The sequence below is a fragment of the Cavia porcellus genome, unplaced genomic scaffold, assembly GCF_034190915.1.
Source record: "Cavia porcellus strain 051 isolate PalLab524CR breed Dunkin Hartley unplaced genomic scaffold, mCavPor4.1 scaffold_29, whole genome shotgun sequence".
In the NCBI taxonomy this organism is placed as follows: domain Eukaryota; kingdom Metazoa; phylum Chordata; class Mammalia; order Rodentia; family Caviidae; genus Cavia; species Cavia porcellus.
The window spans coordinates 6,882,157-6,900,276 of NW_026947512.1; the positions used below are offsets into that span (position 1 = coordinate 6,882,157).

The window sequence follows — 18,120 nt, forward strand, 5'->3', positions numbered from 1 at the left end:
AAAATGGCCCCTGCCCTTAAGAAACTCAAAATTAAAAAAAAAGAAACTCAAAATTTTGAGGATAAGAAAATGTTCTACCCAGGTATTGTGATGCATGCATGTAATCCCAGAACTTGGGAGGCTGAGGCAGGAGGATCTCTGCAAGTTCAAAACCAGCTTGGGTAACATAATGAGTTCAAGGCCAGCCTGCGCTAGATAGCAAGACCTTGTCTGAAAAAATAATATGTTCTGGATATATATAGTTATTTAGTAGAAGCACCCAATCTAAACTAAGAAGAAGATGAGGATAAAAGAAGGGGCTAAGGCAGTCTCCTGGAGGAAATAATATCTGAGAGTTTTCTTGTAGTGTGAGGAAGGGAACGAAGAAGGCACAAAAGCCCAGGCAGGGGATGCTGTGTGTGCCTGGCTGGTTCTGAGAACACAAGCAGTTCAACAGGCCAGAAATTGTGAGGCAAATGGACAGGGATGTACCCACAGAGGAAAAAGACTGACAGCTCTACTGTACATTTCAAAATAGTCACTCCAGCAACGGGAACATAGAGGCAGAGAAAGAAAGGCAGGGGGAAGAAAGCAGGAAGGAAGAGAGGAAGGTGTGAGGGGAGGCGGAGGCGCAGGGGGAGCACAGGGGAGACAAGCAGGGAAAACTCAGGAGATGCTGCAGAGCTAACAACTGGTGGCCGGTCAGAGGGGCAGCGGCAGTCAGGGAGCAGGCGCTTCTAATGACGTGTGGTTTACTGTTTACACACTAGGTGGGTGAGGGTACCACTCTCAGAGGTAATGAGCACAGCGGGATACGCAGGTGGGCACGTTCAGATCAGGGCGTGTGGGTGGAAGTATCACTCAGTACCAAGTGTGTATTTGAGAAAAGACAGAAAAGTTACAGAACTAATTAGCTGAGAAAAGATTCAGACTGCAGCAACTAAGTTCAAACACTCAACGGAAAGGTTTTATAGTAGATTAAATTCAACTGAATAGTAAATTAGTGAACGGGAGATAAGCCAGAAGCAATGCTCTAGGATCAAGATGAAATGGCTTGCGGGATAGATTCTAACACACATTCATCCTGAGTTCCAAAGAAGAAAGAGAAACGAACGGTGGAGGCAATGGATGCAGTGGAGGCGGTAGATGAACCGGCGATGCCGTGTCGCACTATGTTCTCCAAATTCTTATGTTGGAAACTTAACCCTCAACGCAATAATCCTGAGAAATGGAACTTTGTGTCATGAATGATTCATGCTGTGGTTGTGGGAGGGGGTTCGCTCTTCCAGGAGTGAATTCTTGTAAAAGCAGGTTTCCCTCCACCGCACCGCACACGTGTGGATATGTACATGCATTATTTTATCACTCTGCCATTGGATGATGCAACAAGATGCTAGACCTTTGATCTTGGATGCCTTTATAAACTATTCAGTTTAAGTTGTTCTGTTACAGCAGTACAAAACGGACTAAGACAGTTGGTAACAAGAATTTTCCAAATGTAATAGAAAACAGCAAGCAAAAGATTTTTGAAGCCAAAATTCACATTCATATACATCACAGTGATATTGCAAAATGCCAGACCAAAAAAATATCTTAAAAGTTTCCAGAGAGATGTGGATTAACTTTAAAGGAACTGACAACTGGATTCTTCATTGTCAGTTTTATAATAATAATTTCAAGAAAACCATGAAAATAATATCATCAATGTGCTACGAGAACAAGATTGAAATAAGAACTTTTTAAAATTTGAGTGTTCTGCCAACAGATCGTCATTAAACAAAATTCTAAAAGTTGAAGCAAGCCAGGAGTGGTGGCAGCATCTGTAATCCCAGGGAGGATGAGGCAGGAAGACCACTGCAAGTTTGAGGTCATCCTGGTTATACAGCGAGTTCAAAACCAATCTGACATACACAATAAGACCATGTCTCAAAAAACCAAAACAAAGAAAAGTCCTATAATGCTTCCATTCTTTTGATTGGTTTTATACTATTTTGTTATGTTTGATATTATTGTGTGTGAAGGTACGCTCAACTATTTTGAAGAAAACAAGACATTATGGTAGCCACTGTTGATGTCCTGTGGTCTTGTTTTGAAGTCCTGTGTTGCTTGCATCATCCTGTTCTGATTGCTTTGTTCTGTTTTGTTTTGTTTTATTCTCTTAAAATAAAAAAAAAATTTAACCTCTCACCCCCTCCCCAAACCCCTAAAAATTAGGCAGAAGAAAAGTATTCCTACATAGAGGGCTGAGGCTTCTGGGGAATTTTTTAAAATGATAAATCACTCTAATGCCAGCACATTTCTTACAGGTAAATCACTAAAGGCACTCTTGCTCAAGTCAGAAATTCCACAAGGTTGCTTGCTAATCTCTATTACTACTTAACACTGAATTGGAAGAATTATTTGGTACAATTAGTAAGAAAAAGAAATTACAGGTAGCAGAACTGAAAAAAAAAACATAAAACTATCCCTCCTTGTAAATGTTTTGAATAAAGATCTAGACGACCCAAAAGAATCAATTGAAATAAAAACTAAAAACAGATAATTTGGTAAAGTGTCAGCATGTAAGTTAAAATACAGAAATTAATAGGATATATATAAATAGTCACTAATTAGACAATATAACAAAAAAATTTAAATAGCATTTAAAATGGCAAAAATTAAAGTGTTCAGGCATACGCCTAACAAGAAATATGCAAGATGACAAACCACAATATAAAACATTATTTAAAGGCACAAAGTAGACATGTTATGTTCTTGGATAGGAAAATTCAACATCATAAACATTTATGTTCTAAACTAGTATATAAAGTTAATATTATCCTAGTTTTAAAAAATATTTTTCTAGAGTTAGGTTATAAAGCTGTGTAGAAGAATAAGAAGGCAAAAAGGAAGCCAGCTGCAGTGTGCACGTCTGTAATCCCAGCAGCCTGAGGCTGAAGCAAGAGGTCACAAGTTCAAACCCAGCTGGGCAACTTAGCAAAACCTTGTCTCAAAACAGAGGGTTGAGGGCTGGGGCGGGGTTAGAGATGGAAAACAATAGAAAATCCAGAAATACGTTGACTATGGTTGTTATTAAATACTGTAAAATGAAAGATGAATCAGCCTTGTTTACATTAACCCAAAAGACTGAATTAGAATCAGTGCGTAGAAAGATACAAGGAAGCATATTATCTGTAGTTAAAAAAAAAGACGAGAATAATTTCTAATACTTAGCACTCACACACAAAAAATGGACGGCCTATTCTGACAGTAGTTCTTTGTCACTTCAGATATCCAAAGATAGACGTGATTAAAGTGTGGAAGTTACAGTAAGATTCCTATATCAGAATCATGTAACATTGAATTCAATCACCTTAAAAATCACTTTTGTTCTAAAGTTTGTATGATTCTACGTAATTCTTGTATTTTTTTCTTAGATCTGATGTGCAGCCAAAATCGTATCTGTGGTACTCCATCACATTTCTTAAATTATACTGCATCGAAGATCTACAACATTGATGGAATCTTTCAGCAGTTAATTAAAAAATAATTCTAACCAAGATCTGGGTAGCCCAGAAAAATAAGCATTTGTTACGGTGCATATTTTAAAAGATAGTGTTTAAAGGCCCACACATGCACAAATAGCAGCTTTCCCTTCCTTCTCAGATCCAGGAGCACGGCTAGCTACATACTGCCAGTTTTGACAGTAATGAAAACTTCAGAATTTACTGGAGGTGAATGCCCTCAAAATGTCTAAAATAAAAATAAGTTTTGTGACTGCCATTAATTACTTGGTGTTCACTGCTTTGAGATTCTTAGTAAATACGTGGTAGTGAAAACCACAAAACTTATACACTGGCAGGTGGGGTGTACAATAAGCAAGCTAAGGCCAGAATGTCAACATTTAAGACGCTCTAGAGATAGAAGATTAAAAGAAAGAGACCAAATAAAAATAAAGAAGGAAGCTTTGGTTTTGTGAGGAGAGACTGCAAGAGAAGTGAATAATCAGTGAGGGTCAAATGCTTCCGAGAAGCCAAGTGAAATATGGGATTAGAGATACTTGGAGCTGACAATAAGGGACCGCTGGTAACTTTAAAGCAGCTCAGAGTGTTAACAGAAGTGGCTGTGATGGGAAGGAAAGACAGAAAGTGATAGTCCAGGAGACAAGACCAAGGGACATCCTTTTTCGAATGGGAGAAATGAGCATTTTATAGATTATTTTTAGAGTGACATGGAAGACATTAAGGATACAGAAGGGAGCGCACAGAATCTTAGATGGGAAGGCAGACTGGCGCGGAGGAAGGGTTAGCAGGGGGCAGGTTCAGGCTGAGGAAGTAGGGTGCAGCTCCCTCATGAAAGTTCTTCTTTCCTTGTATTGCTGGGTGCAAAATCATCTTCTAACAAAATGAGCAGAAAAAAATCTTTGGGTGGATGATTCCCTTCTCAAGAAGAGAAAAGTTGCAATGCTCTTGCTCAGAACCAAATTTACTTGTTTATTTCTTGGTTTATGTCTTTCTGCGACAGAGTTTTACCATGCAGTGCAGGCTGGCCTTGACCGTGCAGTGAGCCTCCTTCCTCAACCTCCAAGTACTGGGGTTACCGGTGTGTACTGCCACGCCCGGCTAGTGCCAAAATTCTTGTCTGATACAGTAAATGATGAAGATGCAGAATACTGATTGAAGAAAGCTGTTTATATTTACATATTAAAGTATACTAAAGTACATTTGAATCATTACAGATTCTATTTTTTGGTAAATGACATCATGCTAACACATGGAAAATACCTCTTCTTCAAGTAGTTTCTCTTTTTCTTCACTTGTCAATAATTTCATTTTTTTGTCTTTGAGCGCAGAAAGCAGGTGGGAACATGTGTTGATCCACTGATAACATTCTTTCTGAGAAGAGATAAAATCTAATTTCTATTCAGGAAAAAAGTCACATTACACCAAGTCATTTATTAACTCCTTCCTATTCATAAACTACTAAATACAATCCCTTCAGTTAACTTTCTATGAGTTCAGTTCAAAGACTTGTTCTGAACTGATTTACTATCATATGTATAGAAACCTAAATCATATTATCTCAGAGCCAAACAATTTAAGAAACCAAACCCAAATGCTCAGGTTATTGATAAACGAACTGAACCCTGTGGTAGTCAGTTTGCCATGCCTTTCCTCAGAGATGGTTGTTAAACAGTCACCAGCTCACCACTGCAGAGGGGTCACCTAGAGGAAGCCAACAACTTCATTTTTACAAACAGGTGAGGTCAGCTAAGTGTTTATGCAAGAACTCACAACTAATTAGGTGAAGGCAGAACTGAAGCCTAGTGCTTCCATCAGCCTTGTCCAGTCCTCCTGACCACAGTAAGGTGGCACCCGAACCTTTTGAACCCAGAATGGGTAGTCATATTAACAAAGGCTTGGCAAACTTACCTTCACCTAATTAGTTGTGTGTTCTTGAATAAATACTTAGCTGGCCTCATTTGTTTTTAAAATTGAAGTTGTTGGCTTCCTCTAGGTGACCCCTCTGCAGTGGTGAGCTGGTGACTGTTTAACAACCATCTCTGAGGAAAGAGAGAAACCTTGCTTTGTAGTATGTGCTGATGTCCATGGCACAAATACTCCCACTACAATAACTCTGGTGATAGTCATCAATTCTGGGTATTATCACTGGAGGCAGTGTTGGCACAGGGTGCTCTTTTTATGCAATTACAAGCTTCCATTCCATCACTGTGTTTAAGGAACCTTTCAGATATTATTTCATTTTAAATATTTATTCAGAAGTTACTTACAATGGAAATAGACCTAGCTCACAATCTCCCTTATTGACAAGGTTTGAGATCTGGGTTGCAATGTGATAAAGAGCAATAAAGTGCCATTGAAACAAGATGCAGAAGAATTGTTGATTTACTAACAATTAAATGGTTTGTCCTAATATTTTTTCTCCTCAGAGTTAATCCATTATTGTCTAGCTGAATATGCATACTACGAAACAGATTCTGCTCCATTGTCTTATAAATTTCTGAGACACTGGAAATGCTATCATAAAATTTCTGACAGGGTAAAAATCATTAGGACTCTTTTGATGATAGTTTTATAGTGATAAGTTTTATAGAGATGAATAAGTTTTCTACAGAACCAAGCAGGTTTTCCTTCAAAACCCTAAACATCATAAGATTCTGAGTCTGATGTCATGAAGATTCACATACCATAGACTTCGTCTAGGAGGTGAGGAAAGACAGTAATGAATCTAAAATTAAGGAAAGACTTCATGAAATAAAACCCTGATCATAAGGAAGTACTACAAAGAATGAACAACTAGGCTGTCATTGAAAAGCTTTTGCACAGCAAGAGAAACCACCAACAGAATGAAGAGAATGCACAGTATTTAAAAAAGTGCCCGCTGTTCTTCAGACAAAGGACTACTATCTAGAATATATAAAGAACTCAAAAAAACCACATCTCCTGAATTTAAAGACTCAATCCAAAAATAGGCATCTGAGATGAACACATACTTTTCAGATGAAGAAATACAAACAGCATATAAATACATATAAATACAGAAAAAATGTTCAGCATCACTGGTCATTTGAGAGATGCAAATTAAAACAACACAGATTCCATTTCAGCCCAGAAAAATGGCTATTATCAAGAAATCAACTGATAACAAATGGTGGAGGGGTTGTGGAGAAAAAGGAACCCTTCTCCACTGTTGGTGAGAGAGCAGACTGTACAACCACTGGCGAAATCAGTATGGAGATTCCTCAAAAAAACTAGCAGTCCCATTTGTCCCAGTTAATCCCCTTTGAGGTATCTTCCCAGAAGAATTAAAAACATCATACCATAGGGATATATGTATATCCATGTTTATAACAGCACAATTTGTAATAGCTTATTGTGGTTCATTTAAATGCACCCCCAAAGCCTCACGCAGTCACAAAGGCAGCTGAGTCTAGCTTTGTGATTGGCTGGGCCTGGAGGCCTGAGTGTAACGGTTGATGGCAAGGAAAGAGGCGTGCCTTCCTTTTTGCTCTTTTCCCGCTTGTTGCTTGCAGCCACCATGAACAGTTACCCTTTAGCCATCACCCTGCCTTGGAGCCTGATGAGTGTGAACTGAAATCTGTAACCAAAAAACCTTTCCTTCCTTCACTTTGGGTGTCAGGTATTTTGTCTCAACAATGAGAAAAAAGTAAAACACATAGCTAGATCTTGGGAACAACCCAAATGCCCATCAACCAAGGAATGAATAAAAAAGATGTGGTCTTTTTATACAATGGAGTACTACTCAGCCATAAGTAAGGATAAACTTGAGATTTTATAGCTATGAAATGCAACTTGAGACCATACTCGTAAGTGAAATAAATCAGACTCATGTATAAATATCATATTGTCTCCCTAGTATGAGAGAGCTGAAAGAGTAAATAAGATCCAAAATGTACACGAGATATTTATTGTGAATAGAGTATTCAAAGGAAAGAGAAACTAAGATAGGGAAAGGAGAAAAGAAAGATGATAAAAGATAAATATTATTAATATATATGATTACTTATACTAATAATTACTCTTAATTTATTGAAATGAAAAATTTGTGACAATTAAATGCCTATATCTTGTTCTCTGAGTAACTAATTTAAAGTTAATAATACATAATTATTAAACATTGTTATTATCTTATTTTGTTTTGATTTTTGTTTCATTTTTTTTCTCTTTAAAATAAAATTTAAGGGCCAGCGATATAGCTCAATGGCACAAGTGCCTGTCTGGCAAACACAAGGTTGTGAGTTTGTATCCCAGTACCCAAAATAAATAAATAAAATTTAAGGATCAAGAATATCAGTACAGTGCTTGCCTGCAAAGCATGAGGTTGTGAGTTTAATTCTTTATTTATTCCTTATATACATATATATATATGAATACAATTTAATAAATAAAATAAAATAAAGATAACCTTAGTGGTCAGGTATGGTGCATACCTGTAATTCCAGCTGTTGGGAGACTGAGGCAGGAAACCAACATGTTCAAGTCTAGCCTGGGCAACTTAGTGAGATCCTATCTCAAAAGAAAATAAATATAAAAGAACTGGGGCCCAGCTCAGTACTAGAGCAGTAGCATGAAAAAGAGCCTTTTGGAGGAGGAGGAGGAGGAGGAAGAAGAGGGAAGGAGAAGGGGGAGCTTTACTAAGGAGTACTGAGAGACTCCCACAGTAGTAGGAGTAGTGGGGGGCTGCTGAGTCCCCTAAATAAACAGTTTGACAAACTCTGAACGGTCTCAGCTGCAGGATTAAAAACAGCACACACATTGCTTTAGAAAAACTAAAGTCCCAATCATGGAACAAGTTACAGCCTTATTTCTGGTGTGAGAGTAGATTCTCCCCTTCCTCGGAGATAATGTTTTCTTCATTTGTTTATCTGAAATCGCTAAGAAAGGTTAATAAGTGAAAAAAAAAATAACAGAGGGGGGCTTCAAAATGGCGGCTGGCTAGGGGATCGAGCGAAGAGTCTCTCCGGAGAATTCATACTAGAAGCTAAAAAATGACAACATGGAGAGGGCCAGACAAATCGATAGCGATTCTTATTAACCAAGACAGTACAGCTGGAGGATTTAAAGTCGTGCTGAGACCGTGAACGCTGATAACGGGAGGCTGCAAATCCTGCGCCTTTAAATCAACAAACTGACCCGTGGACCCAGCAGGAAAAGCTGAGTTGCTTTTGGGGACTGCGGGAAACTGAGACCCGGGCCGGGACTCCAAGTAGCAGCCAGGACTGCACCGCTGCACCAGAGCAGATGTACAAAGCTCTGGCATTTCAAATCTAAACGATGCACAGATATCTGACCGTTCAGCGCTGTGCCGGGAGCGCACGCTGTGCACCGTTCCGCGCTGTGCCGGGAGTGCGGGAAAGGTGGGCAGCTTGGTGTGCGGTGGTCCCGGAATGAGGACCTGCACCGGACGCTGGTGAGTACTGGGAACCCCGCGGCTGCTGGGGTTGGCCAGAGAGCAGCTGGCCCGCCAACACGGGGAAATCAATAACACAGAATCTGGTGCAGACATTTTAGCCTGGCGGCAGAAACTGCAGCGTGGTGACATCACCAGGTCCCCTTGTAGGGAGGGCTGGTGGAAGACATCTTGAATCCTGGCAGAGCCTGATTACGTGCTGGCTTCAGCTCCACACAGAGAACTTAGTGGGAGACATCTTGGTTTTGGGCGGATCTGCTATTCTGGTGCTCCTGTTACAGAGAGGTTTGGAAGAGAATGGCTGGGATTTGGGCAGAACCCTGTGCCATAGTGACATTACTCAGCTGCTTCTGGTACAAAGAGAACTGGCAGGAGCTACTGGGGCTAAACCAAGCCTCTGCTTGGGGCCCAATAAGCGGATACAAAATAGTCACAACTCAGTGACAACCAGAAAGTACAGCCTAATTTATGAACTAACTGGCACAGAGGCTAGAGACTAGCCTGTACCGCCCCTGCATCCCAGCCTACCCCAGATAACAGTAAATTGGGGAAGACAGCAAAAACTCAAGCCAGCATGCTTCTGAAAGGCCCTAAGCAATTCGGAGAGGGCCAGAGAACTCCAGGACAGTCTGAAAGAAACCAGAAACATGACAAGAGATAAAAATAAAAAGAAATCTCCAGCTGCACAACAGGAGAAAATAAGCCCAGGAGAACTAAACACTGAAGAGAACAAGCACAGTAACCATCCTCTACTCAACACAGCATCAGCCGAAATTAAAAAGTACCTACATGATCTCATAGAGGAATTTAAAGCTGTACTCCTGATTCAAGTGAGGCAAGATATAAAGAGATTAATTAAAGAAATGACAAGCCCAGCCCAAGAGAACACAGATGGAAGAACTGAGGAAATCAGAAAAGAAAGAGAAGCATCTGAAGAAGAATTTAAGCATAACTTAGAATACATGAAACAGATCCAAAGAGAATATCAGGAAACTAAAAACTCCATTGAACATTGGCAAAATGCCTTGACAGAAACTAAAGACAGCCTTCTGAAACTTGAAGAGAGATTTAGGGCATATGAACGTGAAAGAAAAAGCCTCTTAAAAATAACAAGGAACCAGAAAGAAGCAATTCTGAAACTGGAAGATGACAAAAAGATACATAACCTAAGAATAAAGCATGTGAGTGAGGAAGCAGGAACATCCAAAAATGAAATACAAAAAATATTCACAGATATATTAAAGCAAAATTTCCCATGTATAGCAAAAAGAAATGATATCCAGATAAAAGAAGCATACAGAACACCAGCTACCTACAATCAAAACAGATCAACGCCTAGACATATAATAATCAAGATCCCAGAAATCCACCAAAAAAACAGAATATTAAAAGCAGCCAGAGAAAAGATACAGGTTACCTATAACGGGAAATCTATCAAAATAACAGCTGACTTATCAACACAAACTCTTAAGTCAAGAAGGGAGTGGGGAGAAATATTCCAAGTCCTTAAAGATAAAAATATGCAACCAAAGTTCATCTATCCATCAAAACTCTCTCTAAAAATTAATGAAGAAATAAGGTACTTTCAAGACAAGGAGGAACTGTGGGAGTTCGTGGCCACCAATCCAACCCTACAGAGAGCGCTGAAGGACATTACAGAGAAAGAGAGGAAGAGATATCAGGATTCCAGCAACAGTGGCAGAGAGGCCTCAGTGAACGGGGCAGACAATGGAATGAGGGAATAAGGTAGACAAATTATAGCAGAAAAGTGGAGTAGCAGACATGAGGCAGAGACAGTAAGCTAGTCTTTTTTTTTTTTTTTTTAAGAGGAAAAAGAGAAAAACACAAAACAAACCAAAGCGGCGTAAGGGTACACGCAATACAGAACTACAAAACAAAACAAAACAAAACAAAACAAAAAACCATAACAGTAAGAAATTACCTGCTAGTAGATTACACACTATTTTCTTGAAAATAGTTCCTCAAATCACAGTATCAAAGAACACAAGGTGGACATTCAAACAGGGAGACTGCAAACAGCTGTGTTCAATGTTCCAAAAACATTGATAAAGTCAGCTATTTAACACCCCCAAACACACTTGCTGTTATATCCGTTAGAGCTCCTTTTCTTTTTTTTTTTTTCCCTCTCTTTTTTACAACAAAATTTACACATCTTGGATTTTATTACTCCTTAGTGCTTATTACTTTCTTTGGGGGGGGGGAGAATACAGTCAAATATGGCAAAACAAAGCTGTCAGTCAATACCAAGGATAGACATAGCACATGGTGTAGAACAGAGTACAAGTTTATCAACAATGGTTATCAACGTTGTCCCTTGTTTCCTTACAAAGAATTGTCTATCTTATTAGATATTATAAAGTTGGACAAAACAGTAGAGAACAAGACCAATAAAACTTAGGCATTGTAAACATTACAGGACTTCCAAAGAAGACAATAGTCAAACCAGAATGGGTATCTTAGTGAATCTTATTGTCTTCAAAGTAGTTGCCTATGTCTTCAAACTTGATACTATCATATAGAATGGAACAGAGTCTAATCAGTCAAAACAAGATCGTGGGAGTACTACAGGACTTCAAAACAAGTTAATAGGAAATCGAAAAGAGTTACTATTTATATATCCTAATTTTTTTGAATTTTTTCTTTAATTAAGACAAACATAAGAAATGACTAAATAGGTTTTTTTTTGAAACAATAAGGGGGAGATTGAGATAAAACAGGACATAACAATATAACAATAGAGGTCACAGCATGACTGTTTCAATAACCTAGTACTTCACCACCTTATAACCTGACTTAATAGTAGTTACCATAGTGTCTTTTTCCTTGAAATATTTGGGTAAGACTTCATATACTCTAGCTTCAAATATTTTCATATCAAGAAGCCCAGAATAAAGCCTTTCTAATTAATGAGTGAAAACTTTATAAGGCTTCAAGGCCACCTAATGGGGAATCATGATTACCACATATTTTTATATATTTGTATCATTACTTACATTAGGGAAACTATTCAGTATTCACACATGCGAGATTGATTTATTTCACTTATGAGTATGGTCTCAAGCTGTGCCCATTTATTGATAAATATCTCAATGTGATCCTTCTTTATAGCTGAATAATACTCCATTGTATAGAAATACCACAACTTTTTTATCCATTCCTCAGTTGATGGGCACTTGGGTTGTTTCCAAGATCTGGCGATTACAAATTGTGCTGCTATAAACATAGGTGCACATATATCACTGTGGTATGATGCTTTCAGTTCTTCTGGGAATATGCCTAGAAGTGGAATAGCTGGAATAAATGGGATTTCCAGTCCCAACTTTTTGAGAAATCTCCAGACAGATCTCCACAAAGGCTGTACCAGTCTACACTCCCACCAGCAGTGCAGGAGAGTTCCTTTTTCCCCACAGCCTCTCCAGCATTTGTTGTCGGTTTTCTTGATCCTGGCCATTCTTTCAGGAGTGAGATGGTATCTCAGTGTGGTTTTAATTTGCATTTCTCTAATGACCAATGATGATGAGCATTTTTTCATGTATTTATTTGCCATTTGCTTTTCTTCATCTGAGAATTGCATATTCATCTCAGATGCCCATTTTTGGATTGGATCCTGAATTTCGGAGGTCTGAGTTTCTTTAATTCTTTGTATGTTTTAGACAAGAGGCCCTTGTCTGAGAGAGAGTTCACTAAAATCTTTTCCCAGTTTGTGGGTTTTCTTTTCACTATGCTGGAGATTTCTTTTGACATGCAGAAACTTTTTAATAAGAAGTGGTCCCAGTTATTGATTCTGGGAAGTATTTCCCGTGCGGTTTGAGTCCTGTTCATGAATTCTTTACCTACTCCTATGTCTCCAAGGTTTCTACCTATTTTGTCTTCCAATAGATTTAGTGTTTCTGTTTTAATTCAGATCTTTGACCCATTTACATTTTAATTTAGTACATGGTGATAGACATGGGTCTAGCTTTAGTTTTCGGCAAATGGAGAGCCAGTTTTTCCAGCACCATTTATTAAAGAGACTGTCGTTCTTCCAGTGAACCTGCTTGGCTCCTTTATCAAAAATAAGGTGGTTGAGTGTGTTCGTAGTTGTGGTTGTATCTTCTAATCTATTCCACTGATCTTCAGCTCTGTTTTGATTCCAATACCATGTTGATTTTACTACTGTTGCTTTGTAGTATAACTTCAAGTCAGGGATTGTGATGCCTCCTGCTTTGTCTTTGCTGCTTAGAATTGCCTTTGCGATTCTAGGTCTCTTCTGGTTCCAGATGAAATTTAGGAGTGATTTCTCTAGATCTATAAGGTATGTTGATGGTATTTCTATTGGGATTGCATTGAATCTGTATAACAGTTTTGGGAGAATGGCCATTTTCACAATGTTTGTTCTTCCTATCCATGAGCAAGGGATGTCTTTCCATTTTCTGAGATCATCTTCAATTTCCTTTTTCAGTGTATTATAATTTTCACTGTATAAGTCTTTCACTTCTTTCGTAAGAGTAATTCCTAAATATTTCATTTTTTTGCTTGCTAATGTGAATAGTCCAGTTTCTCTTATTTCCCTCTCTGTAATTTTGTTGTTCATGTATAGGAATGCTATTGATTTCTGAGTATTGATTTTGTATCCAGCCACATTACTGAATTTATTTATTGTATCTAAGAGTATTTCAATGGAGTTTAGGGGGTCTTCTATGTAGAGTATCATGTCATCTGCAAACAATGATAATTTAACTTCTTCTTTTCCTATCTTTACCCCTTTTATTTCTCTTTCTTGCCTAATTGCTCTGGCTAGTACTTCCAGTACTATATTAAATAGCAGTGGTGATAAAGGACATCCTTGTCTTGTACCCGATTTTAAAGTAAAGGCTTTCAATTTTTGGCCATTTAGTATGATGCTGGCTGTTGGTTTGTCATAAATGGCCTTTATTATATTAAGGTAAAGACCATTTATTCCAATTTTCTGTAAAGTTCTTATCATGAATAAGTGTTGGACCTTATCGAAGGCTTTTTCTGCATCTATAGAGATGATCATGTGATTCTTATTTTTGGCTTTATTGATATGGTGGATTACATTTATTGATTTGCGTATGTTGAACCATCCTTGCATTCCTGGGATGAATCCCACCTGGTCATGGTGTATAATCTTCTTGATGATTTGCTGGATCCTATTTGCCAATATTTTATTGAGGATTTTTGCATCTGTGTTCATTAGGGAGATCGGTCTATAGTTCTCTTTTATAGTTGGGTCTTTCTCAGGTTTTGGTACTAGAGTAATATTTGCTTCCAGGAATGACTTAGGAAGGATTGCTTCCCTTTCAATTTCATTGAATAGTTTGAGGAGTGTCGGCATTAGGTCTTCTTTATATTTCTTGTAGAATTCTGCAGTGAATCCATCTGGGCCTGGGCTCTTCTTGGTGGGCAAGGACCCAATTACATTCTCAATTTCATTAGCAGAGATTGGGTTATTCAACAGTTTTATATCCTCTTGATCTAGCTTTGGTACTTCATATGCTTCTAAGAATCTGTCTATTTCTTCTGTGTTATCAAACTTTTGAGAGTAGAGGTTTTCGAAATAGGTGTTGATGATCCTCTGTATTTCTATTGGGTCTGTAGTGATTTCTCCTTTTTCATTTCTTATTGCATGAATTTGAGCTTTTTCTTTCCTTTTTTAAATAAGGTTGGCTAGGGGCTTATCGATTTTATTTATTCTTTCAAAGAACCAACTCTTTGATTCGTTGATTCTTTGGATTGTTTTCTTAGTCTCTATTGCATTGATTTCTGCTCTGATTCTTATAATTTCCTCTCTTCTTTTGGCTTTGGGCTTGACTTGCTCTTCTTTTTCTAGCTGTTTGAGGTGTAGCATCAAGTTATTTACTTGTATTCGTTCTGTTTTCCTGATGTGGGAACTCAGTGCAATAAATTTTCCTCTCAGAACGGCTTTCATTGCATCCCACAGATTCCGGTAAGTTGTATCTGCATTTTCATTTTCTTTTAGGTATTGTTTAATTTCTTCTTTAATTTCTTCTGTGACCCACTGATTACTCAAGAGTGTGTTATTTAGTTTCCATGTGTTTGCGGAATTTTTGCAGTATCCTTTGTCATTAATTTCTAATTTCAGAGCGCTATGATCCGATAATATGCAAGGGATGATTTCAACTCTTTTGCATTTGCTTAAATATGTTCTGTGAGCTAATATATGGTCTATTTTAGAAAATGATCCATGTACTGCTGAGAAGAATGTGTATTCTGATGTTGTTGGGTGGAACATTCTGTATATGTCTATCAAACCCATTTGTTCACAGGTGTGATTCAGTTCTGTTATTTCTTTGCTGATTTTCTGTCTGGTTGATCTGTCCCTTGGTGTCAGTGGTGTATTAAGGTCTCCTGTTACAATTCTGTTACTGATAATTTGAGTTTTCATTTCTGTTAATAATTGTTTTATATAACTGGGTGCTCTGGAGTTTGGTGCGTATATATTTAAGATAGTTATCTCTTCCTCTTGGAGTTTTCCCCTTACGAGTATGTAGTGACCTTCTTTGTCCTTTATGGTCATTGTTGGTTTAAAGTTCACGTTGTCTGCAAACAGAATGGCTACTCCTGCCTTTTTTTGGATTCCTGCTCCATGAAGAATTGTTTTCCATCCTTTGACTTTCAGTCTGTGAGTATCTTTCTGGGTTAGATGTGTTTCCTGTAAACAGCATATGGTTGGATTTTGTTTCTTGATCCATTCTGCTAGTCTGTTTCTTTTGATTGGTGCATTGAGACCATTTACATTAATGGTTATTACTGTTAAATGCTGGTTAATTGTAGGAATGTTATCTCTCTGCTGTTGCATCTTTATCTTTCGGTTCTGTTTAATTATTTGCTTTGCTTAGTGGTTTTTTCCTTTGTGTATCTAAACTGTCTTTCAATAATTTTGCAGGGTTGGTTTGGTGTTCATGAAGTTCTTCAGCTGTTCTTTGTCATGGAAGTATCGTATTGCACCATCTATTTTGAATGATAGTTTTGCAGGATATATCAGTCTTGGTTGGAAATCATTTTGCTTTAGGATCTGGAATACTTCACTCCATGCTCTTCTTGACTTTATCGTTTGTGCTGAGAAGTCTGCTGTGATTCTGATAGGTTTTCCTTTATAAGTGATTTGTCTTTTCTCTCTGACAGCTTTTAATAATCTATTCTTGTGTTGGATTTCTGGGATGGTGACTATTATATGTCTGGGTGTAGTTTTATTTTGGTTATGACTGTTTGGAGTTCTATATGCTTCACTGATCCTGATGTCAGTTTCTGATCTCATGCTTGGGAAATTTTCAGCTATTACTTCTCTAAATATCCTCCTGACATCCTTCATGTTGTCTCCCTCTCTTTCATTAATCCCTATCATTCTTATGTTATTCTTCTTTGCATCGTCTTGCAGTTGTTGAATTGTTGTTTCCTGGTTCCTTGTTATTTTCAAAAGATCTTTCCTTTCCTGTTCACTAGCTGCAATCCTGTCTTCAAGGTCTGAAATTCTATCTTCACTTTCATTAAGGCGGTTTTTACAACTTTCAGTGGAGTTTTTTATTTCCTGTATATCTCTGTGCATCTGCATTATGTATTCTGTTTGTTTCTTATATTGCTCGTCTAGGGATTCTATCTTTTTGTTTAGTTCCTCCAATTTTTTATCTGTGTTTTCTTTAGATATATTTAGAATCTCTTTCATTTCTTTTATCATTTCTTCTTTTATCTGGGAGATTATTTCGAGTTTGAATTTCTTTAAAGCTTCCTGGAGTTGCTTGTCAATTTCAGTGGCTATTGTGTCCGATATATGAGGTGGATGGGATATATTTTCTTCTATATACATCGCTCCTAGGGTTTCTTGAGATGGGCTGGAGGTTTGAGGTTGTAATTTGGTCTTTCGTTTTGTCATTTTCCTATATTTCTGTGTTTCAAGTGTTACTTGAAAGCTTCCTCAGGATCTGTTGAAAATCCCCTTCTATGTTTGGAGCTACTGGGACTCTGGCGCCGCGCTACTCCAAGCCATTAGGCCTACAGAACCAGTGGCCCTCCTCTGCCTGCTCAGAACTCTGCAGTTCCAGACAAGCTGGGCCTCAGGGACACTGTGCGCCCACCTGCCCCTTGGAAGCTCCACAGTTCTTCAATCGCAGCCGGGTTAGGGTACTCACCACAGGCCGCAGTGCTTCAGGAACCTGTGGACCTTCCCTGGTTGCAGAGATATCCACAGTCCTCCAGACACGCAGAGAGGCCAGTGAGGGCACCCCAGATCTGCCCAGCTCCTCCTCTGCAGACCTGTGGCCAGGCGCGGCAGCTAAACAGGCTGGGCTAGGCTGATAGTGTGGGCCAGCCCACCTATCGGGAGCTCAGCAGGTCTCCAAATGAAGCCTGGAATGGGGAGGCTGATGTGGAAGCCTCAAACCCACCTCTCGCCTTCACTGCACCTGGAAGCCTGAGGGAACTCCAGCAGTCTGGGCGCAGAAATCCAGAGTCCTCCAGACACGCAGAGAGGCCAGTGAGGGCACCCCAGATCTGCCCAGCTCCTCCTCTGCAGACCTGTGGCCAGGCGCAGCTGCTAAACAGGCTGGGCTAGGCTGGTAGTGTGGGCCAGCCCACCTATTGGGAGCTCAGCAGGTCTCCAAATGAAGCCGGGAATGGGGAGGCTGATGTGGAAGCCTTAAACCCACCTCTCTCCTTCACTGCACCTGGAAGCCTGAGGGAACTCCAGCAGTCTGGGCGCAGAAATCCAGAGTCCTCCAGACACGCAGAGAGGCCAGTGAGGGCACCCCAGATCTGCCCAGCTCCTCCTCTGCAGACCTATGGCCAGGCGCGGCTGCTAAACAGGCTGGGCTAGGCTGGTTGTGTGGGCCAGCCCACCTATCGGGAGCTCAGCAGGTCTCCAAATGAAGCCTGGAATGGGGAGGCTGATGTGGAAGCCTCAAACCCACCTCTCGCCTTCACTGCACCTGGAAGCCTGAGGGAACTCCAGCAGTCTGGGCGCAGAAATCCAGAGTCCTCCAGACACGCAGAGAGGCCAGTGAGGGCACCCCAGATCTGCCCAGCTCCTCCTCTGCAGACCTGTGGCCAGGCGCGGCAGCTAAACAGGCTGGGCTAGGCTGGTAGTGTGGGCCAGCCCACCTATTGGGAGCTCAGCAGGTCTCCAAATGAAGCCTGGAATGGGGAGGCTGATGTGGAAGCCTTAAACCCCAG

The 18,120-nt window shown here is 39.4% G+C and overlaps 1 protein-coding gene across 1 annotated transcript in view; it reads right to left on the reverse strand.

The window, feature by feature from the left end:
• Axdnd1 (axonemal dynein light chain domain containing 1) overlaps window positions 1–18,120 on the reverse strand; it is a 156,474-nt gene that overhangs the window by 15,559 nt on the left and 122,795 nt on the right. Inside the window, exon 20 of the mRNA XM_013157837.3 lies at window positions 4,743–4,853. Within this exon, the coding sequence (XP_013013291.2) occupies window positions 4,743–4,853 (111 nt within the window). The remainder of the gene's footprint in view (window positions 1–4,742; window positions 4,854–18,120) is intronic.